Source organism: Acipenser ruthenus, chromosome 11, assembly GCF_902713425.1.
Source record: "Acipenser ruthenus chromosome 11, fAciRut3.2 maternal haplotype, whole genome shotgun sequence".
In the NCBI taxonomy this organism is placed as follows: Eukaryota; Metazoa; Chordata; class Actinopteri; order Acipenseriformes; family Acipenseridae; genus Acipenser; species Acipenser ruthenus.
Genome location: NC_081199.1, coordinates 8,888,437 through 8,900,568, shown reverse-complemented (window position 1 = coordinate 8,900,568; position 12,132 = coordinate 8,888,437). Strand labels below are relative to the sequence as shown.

At 41.4% G+C, this 12,132-nt stretch overlaps 1 protein-coding gene across 3 annotated transcripts in view; it reads left to right on the top strand.

Moving 5' to 3' along the window:
• The window catches only part of LOC117428428 (E3 ubiquitin-protein ligase DTX1-like), a 59,475-nt gene that overhangs the window by 23,253 nt on the left and 24,090 nt on the right, over positions 1-12,132 (top strand). For all 3 annotated transcript variants that reach the window (XM_059033284.1, XM_059033283.1, XM_059033285.1), the window contains exon 3: positions 2,395-3,079. In XM_059033284.1, the coding sequence (XP_058889267.1) occupies positions 2,395-3,079 (685 nt within the window). The remainder of the gene's footprint in view (positions 1-2,394; positions 3,080-12,132) is intronic.

The following is a 12,132-nucleotide window of genomic DNA, read 5'->3' as shown; positions in this document are numbered from 1 at the left end:
CTTGGCACTTACTAGATGGCAGCATCATTAAAGTGATTGTAGCCAACAAAATAATTTCATAGATCGTACCTGTTTTGTACTTCAATTGGCTACGTAAGTCTCAAATGTACGAACGAAGCACACGTTACAGTAAACATGCATTTTCCTGATCAAGAAAGTTCTGTTTCCATTCAGAGGTCATTTCACCTCTGCAGTGCCTTCTGGGTAAAAGCCTGTTACAAAGCACATCAGTCAATAGAGCAATCAGCTGGTTGTTTAATGACGGGAAAGAAGACATAGAAGGGGAGGGGACAGTGCCACCCTCCAGATGAATGACCTAGGAAGTGCAACACTATCAGAAAGCAAGTCTCGCAATGTTGTCTTTGACCTAGTGTAGTTCCAGATGTAACGTATTAAAATAAAATGACATGTTTTATTAAAAATAATTTAACTGCACATTTTGAACCTATATAGTGATGGAAGTGCACTTTTTAATAGTACAACAACTTTAAGCATAATGACTCCCTCTGGTCCAGTGATTCTGCCTGGGAGTGTATGCGTTTTACTCATCTACTGTATCTATGAAACAAAGTGCTGCTGTTTTGATTATAAGAATGTGAGACTGTACTCAGAACTACATGTTCCTGTTAACATTTGGATGCTCTGACCTTCATAGAAAATAATAATTTGCATTGTATTTGAAGCTTGGCTGTGCAACCTTGCTTTAACATTGGTTCTATGGGAAAAACAGCATAGCTTTGAGCTGAGGATGTCATCTGTGAAAAGCACAGATGATATTCTGTGTAGAAATGTCCGTTAGAAGAAGCTGTGTTTTGCTGTTTTCCCCATAGAACCAATGTTACAGCAAGGTTGCCTGAATCTAAGTTTCAAGCACCAAAGGAATGAGCTGTAGACAAGCTATGAAGGGCATGTCATTAACTCAACAGAATATTTTTTCCAGAAATGCCAGTGTTTGAACTGAATTTGTGAAAAACGTAGTTTATAAAACGGTGTGTTAACAACAAGGACAAATGAAAACAGTGTCAGTTTTAACTTGCAGGTTAGTCAAACCACAGAAGTCAAAGGACAAGGATCTATTAGATGTAAATTTTACCTATATGACAGGGACTCTAATGAAATATTTACTGTGTGAGTTGTTTCACCTTTATGGAACTATCATGCGGTATGTTTGTCTATTGCCACATTATTATTGGACTGGAATCCACGTAGGCCCATTTTACAGTTGTTTTCCAAACTTTACATATTTAAACAATAGCATCTTTTAGTATGTATCATGTCTCATGATGCTAAACATCAACATACTGAAGACTAAAGTTGTTTAAAGATGGTGCTCACATTAAAAAGTAATGCAAAGACGGACCTTCAGCAAAAAGGTGGTTAAAGGTTAAAGGTGAAACAACTTCCAGAGCAAATATTTCAGTTTTAGTCATCACTTGTAGGCGAAATTCCCATCTCATAGACCTAGTCCTTTAAATGATCTTCTAAACCATCATATCCAATAGCAGAGATTGAATAGCTTAGCTCTGTCTTTTCTTTTGTTCATCTCAAATATCCGTTTCTGTGTGTGGTTCGTTTCAGGCCATCTGATTTTAACATAACATTGCACAGAATGCCATTGTACCCTGAATGCCCAGAACATGCTGTGATGCCAGGTTCCTCAGGGCGGCAGTGAAGTGGCAGGCAGCTGTTGTGGTAGGGCACACTGCAGCACAGGGACTGGGAGCTTCCTCTCAGACACATGATAGCATCTACCAGCAGCACAGCCGAAGTGACGACACTTTATAAAGAATGTACTTAAAAAAATATTCTGTAACTTTGAGAAAAATTTGACTCAAGCTCTAGAATATAGAAACAAAACGAAAGAAACATGATCATATAATCCCGGAAACCATTTAAATGTTAAGTATCTAGCTTCAAATCATTTAAATAACATTTGTTGTATCCCACTTATTATTTTATGGTTTGCCCTTATTCTGAGTTGTTCTGGGTCTTCTTGTGACAATGAATAGGCTTCCTCATTCTATTGAAATCATTTGACAATGTGACCTTTCAGCTCTGCCAGTCCCACCTGCTTTCTGTCTGTAGTATATCTGTAGAGGTGAAATAATCCAGGGAGTGCAAGTGTAACAGAGTTCCTGTGAGTTAACTATGGAACCTTTCTTTAACCTATTGTAGAACCGCATGTTTTAAAATGAAATAATACGTTTGCTTTACCTGCGTTTTCAAAACTGAACATTTGAGACCTAGGGAGGGTCATGCTAAATTGTAATTACGATGCACATCATAGTGATTTGCAAATTAAGCTCCACTCGGTACAGTCCAATGACACAGTGATTTGAATTTTGTGTTAGAAACTGCTAATAGAGATGTCATTGTGTTCTTCTCATCCCTCAGGCACCATGCGGCCCGCGCAGCGTAACTTCTACGAGCCCTCCTCGGCCCCGGGGAAGGGGGTGGTGTGGGAGTGGGAGAACGACAGCGGCTCCTGGACCCCCTATGACATGGAGATCTGTGTGACTATCCAGAATGCCTATGAGAAGCAGCACCCCTGGCTGGACCTCACCTCGCTGGGCTTCTGCTACCTCATCGACTTTAACAGCATGACCCAGACCAACCGGCAGAGCCAGCGCAAGAGGAGGCTACGCCGCAGGATGGACCTGGCCTACCCGCTCACCACGGGCTCCATCCCCAAGTCCCAGTCATGGCCTGTCGGCACCAGCTCCGGCCAGCCCTGCTCCTGCCAGCAGTGCATCCTGGTCAACAGCACCCGGGCCGCCTCCAATGCCATCCTGGCCTCCCAGCGCCGCAAAGTCTACACAGGGGCCAGTGGGGCCCCCGGGACCCTCACTCTGGTCAGACAGAGCAACACCTTTGCCGGCACCACCCTCTGGTCCCCCACCTCTTCGATCAGCAGCGGCTCGGCCAAGCCAGAGCAGGTCCAGTCCCCAGCTACGGGAACCACCTACCACAGGGTCCCTGCTCTCCCTGCCCCCACCCCCGCCTCTGGGCAGAACAACCTGAACCGACCGGGCCCCCAGCGCTCTGCCTTGGTGAGCACAAGAGGATCCATCCCACCAGGGTAAGCCAGCCCCTTACCCAGGGTAATAAAGCACTCACCTTGTAGAAGAACAGACTTGTTTTGAAGCATCATTCGTTAGCACTGCCTGACTGACTGGCAGTGGTATACAACACATATGTTACAACTTCTCAGGACCTACAGTAGGGTGCTTGCTTCTAGCGAATCAGATTAGTCTTTTAAGTCTAAGTCCTTACTGAGAATTGTCCCAATACAGTGGGTCGTATGATATGTTTGAGATTCAGCTTGCATGTCAGCATGTTTACCTCTCAACTCAAGTCAGGCACAGAGTTGTGGTCAGGGGAGGAAACTCTATATAGTATAATATATTATAGCTAATGCCTCAGAATTAAGAATACCTGTCTGCTTCCCGTTATTGATTAAGATGATCTAATTTTCAGACACGCTTCAAAGCTCTGAACTGCCTGTACCAGACAGGCGGGGAGGATCATGCTTAATTGTAATTACAATGCACATCATAGTAATTTGTAAATAAAGCTCTACTGGATGCAGTCCAATGACAAGAGACGGCACAGTGATTTTGATTTTGCATGTCTGTAATTATTAACAACCAAACGAGGACCAAGCACTCATGCTTGTAAAATCAAACAACAACATCAAAACATAGGACAGTAGAACACCAATTATTTACTCATAGCTTCTGAAATACTAAGATAAATGTCAACAGGAATGAAAATGTAAGTATGTTTTATTTGAAAGTAAGTTGTTTTATAGGGGAACTCAACTAAACAGTAATTCTTTTTTGCATTCTATGTTTAAAGTAATTGTAGCTAAAAACAAAAATCCATACATTTGTTAGCTACAGCCACTCTGTAAAGCCTTTTATGCAAAAAACAGGTTTGAACAGCATATGGAGCCCTGTCATTTCCACACATCGTCCCTGACTCATGGAATAATCTTAATCCATCTTGTCAAGACTGTGAGTCTAACACGATGATCAAGCACATTTCAGCCCTGGGTTGCATTTGTAACTAATCACAATGAACAGCCTTTACCTTGTGGATGGTACTTTTACACATTTTGCTTCAAAGCTGGCCCACGCTCGGGATACATTTTAATCATAATTCATTGCTGTATTTTTACTGCCAGCTTTCTGTTCAGAAAGAACACAGACCTTGTTGGTTTACGCTCTCCTATGGCAGTTTGGCTGTAGGGAGTTACACTTATATGCTATAGTAAAAGCCTAGTAACGTGTATAAAGCACAGTTAAAGCATGGTAAAGCATAGGTAAGTATTGTAAAGCCCAGCGAGGCACACAGTAGTAAAGCATATTCATAAACATGAAGAACTATTGCAAAGGCAGTGTAACCATGGGAGAAACATGGGAAAAGCTGCAAAAATACCATGCAATTTTACAGTGAAAAATAATATGTTCTTGCTACACCTGCAGCAGTTGGAGGTTATCAATGACATGTCCTAGTTCAGGTTATATCCCAAAAAAAGCCAATTATAAATCTTAAAAATTACGATTTATCTCCCAAAAAGCTGTTTAGGGAACTCAAAATGTGCACAGATATTCTCCAAACTTTTATCATAGACCTCCTATAGACCTTTCTGGTTGCATTTGGGTATAATCTGACATCGATTTTATATTCGCTCTGTCCTTAAACCTGCTACACTTTAAGCAGATGGAGGTTATAAATGACATATTCTCCGTAGTCTGTTTCTGAAATGAGCCCTTCTCATGTAAAAGTATGGAACCTGTAGAAATACAATAGAAAGAATGAATCACAACACAAAGGCTGTTGGAGCCAATATGCAGTTTGCAGCACTAGTTTTAAAAGCCCCGTCTCCTTCCCGATTTACTGCATGCCTTATTAGCAGGCTGATCAATGGCTCTGCAGGCAAAAGAGTAGAGAAGTGCCAACCTCCGGTCCCTGTCCAGTTGGAGTCTGTCTCAGGTGGACAGGCCAGGAGTGATTGTCCATCCCAGGAGGGTGTGTGGGTGTACGTTATACTGAATAGACCAAAGGCCCACCACAGTAAAGAAGCAAACGTGCCAGAGCTGGGATGGAGTTCACATTGCGATATTCAATAAGGGTACCAGGGAGGTCTTATACAGCACCAGGTTTTGTTTAGCTGTCCTTGCTGACAGTTGAAGTAATCAAGGTTTCCATGTTGTTACCTATATAACGGTGGGAATGCCCTGGCAACAGGGATATACTGTAGTGGTGGAGTCCTTACTTACAGTATCCACGTCACACCTTAGAGTGTCACATGTATTAAAGAGCCGCTTGTCCAATTGTTAAGACACTGGCTACATTCTTACAATAAATACTCATTCGTGAGCTATCAGGATTTCACTGGTACTGAAACTAAAGATAATGAAAAGCTCCAGCTGATACATGTAAAATGCATAACAAACAAGTTGAATGACATTTCCGTAGTTTTTATCACTCAGTGTTTTTTATTGTAATTACTGTATTATATTGGGTATGTTTTGGGGTTCAGGTGCTGGTCTTCTGTTCTAGTTTCCTGCCATAGACATATGTAACATAGGCTAGATCATCCAAAGTGTCTTTTTATGAATAAGCCCTTGCATCATCTAGTGCAGAGCTGTGTATTGCCAGCAAAACAAAAAGAACATTAATCAAAAGTGTCAGATCACTAGATTGCGCTGGCTCGCTCTTATCAAGGCAGTTTGGCTGATCAAGGCTATGTTACATGAATCTATGGCAGGCAGCTTGAACTCAGGTGAAAGCACCTTGGCTTATCAAAAAATAAATCAACCTTGCAATCAGAACCACTCAGAATGATTACAAACATCATAAATAAGTGTAAAAAAAAAAAAAATGGTATAAATATTTTTTTTAAAGTTAGCTTGTCCGTTCGTAACTTTTACAAGTTGTAGTGGCAGTTTGCAAGCCTTTCCCCAAAGCCCTGCACTGTGAAATGGCTGTGTATCTCTGGCAGATTGAAATCATGTCCTCTCCACCAGCTCACAGGAAAGCCCAGGACTGATGCATAATAAATCACAGAGCATGCTTGGAAGCTATCATCTGATCTGAGCATGATTTAATAATATATCAGAGACTATGGAGCTGAAAGAAACTGCCAGTGATATGAGCCTGGCCCCCAGTAGAGCAATGATGGGGTGCTGCACTGGGGTTAGCTGCGATCCCTTACAGAGACCTGGCAGTGATGGGGTGCTGCACTGGAGTTAGCTGCTATCCCTTACAGAGACCTGGCAGTGATGGGGTGCTGCACTGGGGTTAGCTGCCATCCCTTACAGAGACCTGGCAGTGATGGGGTGCTGCACTGGGGTTAGCTGCTATCTCTTACAAAGACCTGGCAGTGATGGGGTGTTGCACTGGAGCCAGCTATCCTTTACAGAGACTGTGATAGTAAGGAGGTTAGTTATTTGTTACTGTGAAATAGATTAGCATTAACTATTAGAATTTGCTGGATAATTATTGTATTGAGCAATGTAAGGAGCTTCTTAAAATGATAACCTATTTGTGTTTGATTGGGGTCGCCGGAATATGATTATACTTTGCCTGGACATTTATTACAATTATTTATTGGACATACTTTGCATGCAAATCACAGCACAGCAGGAAAGCACTCTGGGTTTTTATAATGGTTTATTTATGTCCTTTGTGTGTAATGGTGTATTTTCATATCCTGGTTGATACCATGAAAGAACGCCGCTACCATGTTGACTTCACAGATTAGGGACTGAATTTTAAAACCGCTTACTCGGCTGTTATTTAGTGCCCTTTCAGTGACATATCAGTCGTGGCAGGAGTGTGCCAGGCTGCAGAGCTGTCATGAGCACAGAAGAAAAGGAGAGAGAAGGAGAAAGGCAGAGAAAGGGAGGAGGGGGATCGCTGAGCCAGCGTTTCCAGCCTCCTCTGGAGATGAGCAGAGGCTGAGGGCTGAGGCTTTTGTGCGGAATTAGAATTAGGAAGTGTCGGAAAGCAGATTATAGTAAGCCTGGCAGTCTTGGCACCTGCTGGGAGAAAGAGAGACATGCATGAATGAAGGTCCCTGACTGGGCTTCCAGAATAGGAGAAACTACTCCTACGACACCAGGATAGAAGTGATTGTACAGTATGTGAGGTGCTAAGGATGATTGAATTGTTCTGGAGGGATACAGGACTGTCCCTTAACGACTGCTGTCTCTGATTGCTTCAGGGCAGTTCTATTAGGCGTGGAACTACCACAATAGTCTTCCTTGTAGTGTTGAAGAATCAGTCATTTATTTGTGCAGGATCTTCAATTAGCAGAAACTATGACTGTACCTTATAATGGTGTGAATACTGAGACTGCATGAGATTATCTAAGAAAAGAGCTGGAAGAAAATCTATTACAAATCCACCTACAAGGTTTTAATAAGGTCTATTATCCATTGTACTATTGTCACAGGTTACCATGCCGTTGTGCTGTAATGCATACTTATAAACATCTCCACCCCCATGTTTTTGCGAATGCTCTTATCTTCAGCCATGGGGGCACACAGGCACATGGGCTGTGTATTAAAACTAAAAGAAGACTATCTGCATTTTCACAGACAACAGTGTAAGGCAGTGTGATATTTTACATGAGAGAAGCGGTCAGACTCCTCTAGGGAGGGGCTCGTGTGTAGGCTGATTCCTGGCACAGTACTGTCTGAGTTTGATGGATGTGTTGTTCTAAGTTAAACACACGTTGGGGTCCCCAATGGCTCCCCTAGTAAAAGCACTTGCTTGGAATGCAGAGTGAGTCAGGCAAGCATGTTTGGAATCCAACATGGCTGAGTTGCCGCTCTTGTCTGGGGGCCCCAGAAATGAGCTCTGCATTGGCACACCTGTGGGGTTAGGGAGGAAAATGGACTGGGGATAGTTCACGATTCATCGACCCCTATTGGTCAGACAAGTCAGGGCTGAGACATTTTTTTAAGAAAGGAGAAACTCACCCAAAGAGTTACCGAATCAGAAATAAACAACTCAGACATTTCATTGAAGGACTGGTTCATACAGTAGTGTTACGCTTACAATTGTAATTGGTGTTTTTCCTTTCAGAATTCTGAGTAAAAAGCTTGCTCTGTTATCAGTATCCGCTTCTCAGTTGCCACGGTAACACTGCACATGAAACTGGTTTATTTCACATACAGTAATCAGATGAGCATTCTGTATTGGGAAATGATGGTCGGGGTTGGGTTTTATTAATAATCAAACTTGGTTTTGTAAATATCAGCTTGTTTTCCTAAATACATTGGATCATTTTTTCAGATCAATGTCATATATGGAGAATGTCTGCAGAAAGGGTATGGACTTTATTCCAGCTCATGTGTCCGTGATGGGATGTGTTTTGATGGACCGGCGTTGGCGTAACTGTATCCTGTCAGTCCAATAGAGCAGTTTTTAATTAAATTGAATCCAATGCAGTGGAAGAGACAGGATGGAGAGAAATGGAATGACAGAATAAACAGGATAGAGAAAGAGAGCATCTTTACCAAAGTGGAAGACAAATAAAAATTCCCAGTTGTACAGCACGGGATGCCATTATAATCCCAGTGCAGCAGACTGCCGCAACCCCAGCACAACCATTCCCCTTAGACATTTTCTGTAGTTTTTTAATATAAAGGGTACCACAAAGAAACTTAAAAAATCTCATGTTGATAAAGACTTTTCTAAACTTTTGTCCAATATTATAGTGAGTTTATTTTTAGTACTTAATCTGATAGCAACATAAAAGCTTAGTAAATCTAAGAGAGAGAGAGAGAGAGAGAGGTGTCAAGTCTGAAGATGCAGTTCCCAGGCGAGTGGGTCTATGAACAGGAAGCCGCAGCTCTCACCAGAATGTAGTCGCGTGGTTACAGGAGCGCTCGAGTTGCACTGAATAATTAGAGCAGCAACCCCCTCCCGCAGAGTATAAACAACAATGCGCCAGGCTCACTTCCCCACCCACTCACTTCTCTCAGCTTCAGTCAGACAACCATAAATACAAAACAGAAACTAACTGCGGCAGGTGCGCTGTCAGGAGTTTCGCATGCGGCACACAACACAGCGTACATACGTTACTGCAGGAAAATGTAGGCTGTAGGGCCTAGTGTTTACGGGATTAGGAAAAGGGTTGGTCTTGCGGTTCTCAAAACAAAATAATGTCGTCAGTCTTTGTTCTAATACCCTGCCGTTTCTTATGTAAGTATCACTCATCTTTACAAGCAAGTGAAAAAGCAGAATACTTGGTTCCAACCTACTGGAACCCCTTCACTATGTGCGCTTGCTGGTAATATTGATATGGGTTATTCCAGCTCAAGTGGATCACATTCTGGGGAGGCTCCTCCCATTGTGGTTGATGAAGGATACATGTGGTGGACAAAAGGGTTCCAGGGTTTAAACAAGAAAACACGACATGGTTAAGAGCCCCAATTAGTGAGATTTAGTCTAGATTTTTCTAGTTCATGAAAAAAAAATCATGTATTTTAAACCCAACTCTGTTTAACTCAGTCTGCTACAAGATTACCCATAGAGATCATAACTGGATCCCGGAAAGATGCAGTGCATTTAATACAAAGACAAATGTCACAACTTTTATTCTATGCTTCTAATTGGGTAACGCAAAAATAATCAGTGAGCACAGGAAGACATAAGCACAGGGACCTGAGTTGTTTATGTCTTTCCTCTCAATTGGTTATTTGAGTTACCCAGGAAGAACCATTGTCTTTTCTGTATATACCATGAACCATTTAGTCATTATGATTAATTAAGTAATTTATGTTTTATTTTTTATGATACTGTGGGGGGGCTCTGATTTCAAAGCTTGGAGATGCCCCATTTGTGACATCACTGCTACCAGCTGGCCATTGAAATATTCAAAATACACATGCTTTGGAACACACACATACATAGTTTAAAGTAAAATAATGATTCCTCCCGTCAAAGGTCGAGCACTGTATTAACTTGGAGAATCAAGGTGAGTGCTATTTCGCTCATTAATTGCGACTTAAGTTTGCTCCGGTCTCCAGGGTGCTGAAGTAAGGATGTACAGATGACAGGATGACACTCGTTGCCAATTTTAGGATGCAGCAAAATGTATCACATGATCATGTAATGTCCATTAGCATTTGGGTGAGAACAGTGACTTTACCACCACCTACTGTGTGCTGACAATTTTATTACATTATAGATTATTTTTAAGCTTGCTTAACTGTTGCCTTCCTTTTCTTTTGGCTTTAGTTAAAAAATGTCAATTTTCCTTTTTAAGCAAATACATTCCAAGCTGCCTCTGTTTTAAAATTATTTAACAGTAATCATCTAAACTACAGTCAATCGACTGTAGAATTAAATGGATCTCAGATATACTGTTTTAGCTGAGACCAGTATTACATTTTCTCAACAAAAAAAACCCCAGCAGGTTATACAGTACTTTGAGGGGAGAGGAGGGGGTGTATTTTGTGTGACTTCTAAAAGGTCACTTCCTCATTTCAGTTCTCTTCAAGCAGTAAGCTGTTAAGAAGCTGCGACAGAATTTAATATCAGGAAATAAAGCCATCCGTGCAGCTCTGTGGCAATGGAGGAAGGGTAAGATATTTAATATTCCTGACCTGTGGTGGAGCTCAGACTGCAGGGATTGTCTTTCAGCGGTCCGGCGAGGGGGTCTTTCATGGCCAGGGAAAGATTTATGGCTCTTATTTTGTGCCCTTTGTTTTCCTTTCCTGTTTTTGTGGCGACTGATCTGCTGAACTGGTGGATGCAAGGAATTGCACAGGAGACTTAAGCCCCTCTGTCTGTCTGTCTGTGTGTCTACAATTAATTCAATGCCTGTAAAAGGTGAGGGGCAAACAGCATACTGTCTGTCTGTCTGTCTGTCTGTCTGTGTTGCGTTCAGTTCCTGTGCAAGGGGAGGGACTACACTGGAGACTGATTTCCTCTCTCTGTCTATCTGTGTAATGAATTCAGTGCTGGACAGGTACAGAGATAATTAGATTTCCTGTTAGTCTGGCCTTAAGCAGGGTTCACTATTTCAGTAAGAATTTGCAATTCATCTTTTTTTTGCATAATGAATGTATTAGCTGATAACTCTGTACTCAGCATAAGCGAACTGTTCCTAATTTGGTTAAAATTGCAGGGAATATTTCTGCATAACTTAAGCTGGTGTAAATTTAGTCGGTAGGTTGGGGGTTTAAGCAGTTAAGCAGAATGGCGTTTGTGGTGCTTAATGTTGCAAACATTGAGCAGTAGTTCCTTGTTTTAAGCTGTTGCAATCAATGTGTAATATGAAATGCAGCAGTCAGCCTCGACAGAGCTGTATGCTTCTTTGTATTCTGTTGTGTGTGTGTCTGTGTACAAGACAAGATTAGAGTGGATTATAAATCATTTATAAAAAATCTACCAATCAAATAAACAGTTTGAGGTTTGACAAAATTCCAGTACATCTTATCCTGTGTACAGATGTCATCCCCTGCATGGAACTCAACAGCACAATTCTATAGAAAAGAACACATTCTTATTTTTAAAAGCTTGAGTCATCATTCATGCCTCTACACACAATTCATTTACTTATTGTATAATACACAGGCTTGGCTTGAAAAACATGCACATGATGTAACTGTTACAGACACTGTTGGGAAAATGTATAATCTTTTTCATAATCATTTTACATTTACAGTTACTGTAGTTAGGTTCTGTATTCCAACAAGCTTTTTCAAACTTCCTAGCTTAGTGTTTTTGTCAACACCGTCAAAACTCAGTGTCAGTATAGTCTCTTAAATCGGTTCATGTTAGAATTGTTGGGAATTATGAATGAGCCAGATGCGTGTGAAAACAGTATAGACAAAATCAAAGGTACCTAGATATTGGTCAGTACATTGCTGTACTGTAGCACATTTTAATGTTATGCATAAATAGAGGATAGACTGCAAATTTTCCTAGAGTACTGTAGCTGTTCCACGAATGAGAATAATCATAGGGGTCAAGGGTTGTTTTTAGCATCATTATGCATATTGAGATGTGCAAATACATAAGAAATGACCAGTGCAAATGCAGGACATGTAGGAAATGAATACTTCTAAAGAGCACACTTTTCTGAACTTCTCTCTTCTGACTTAC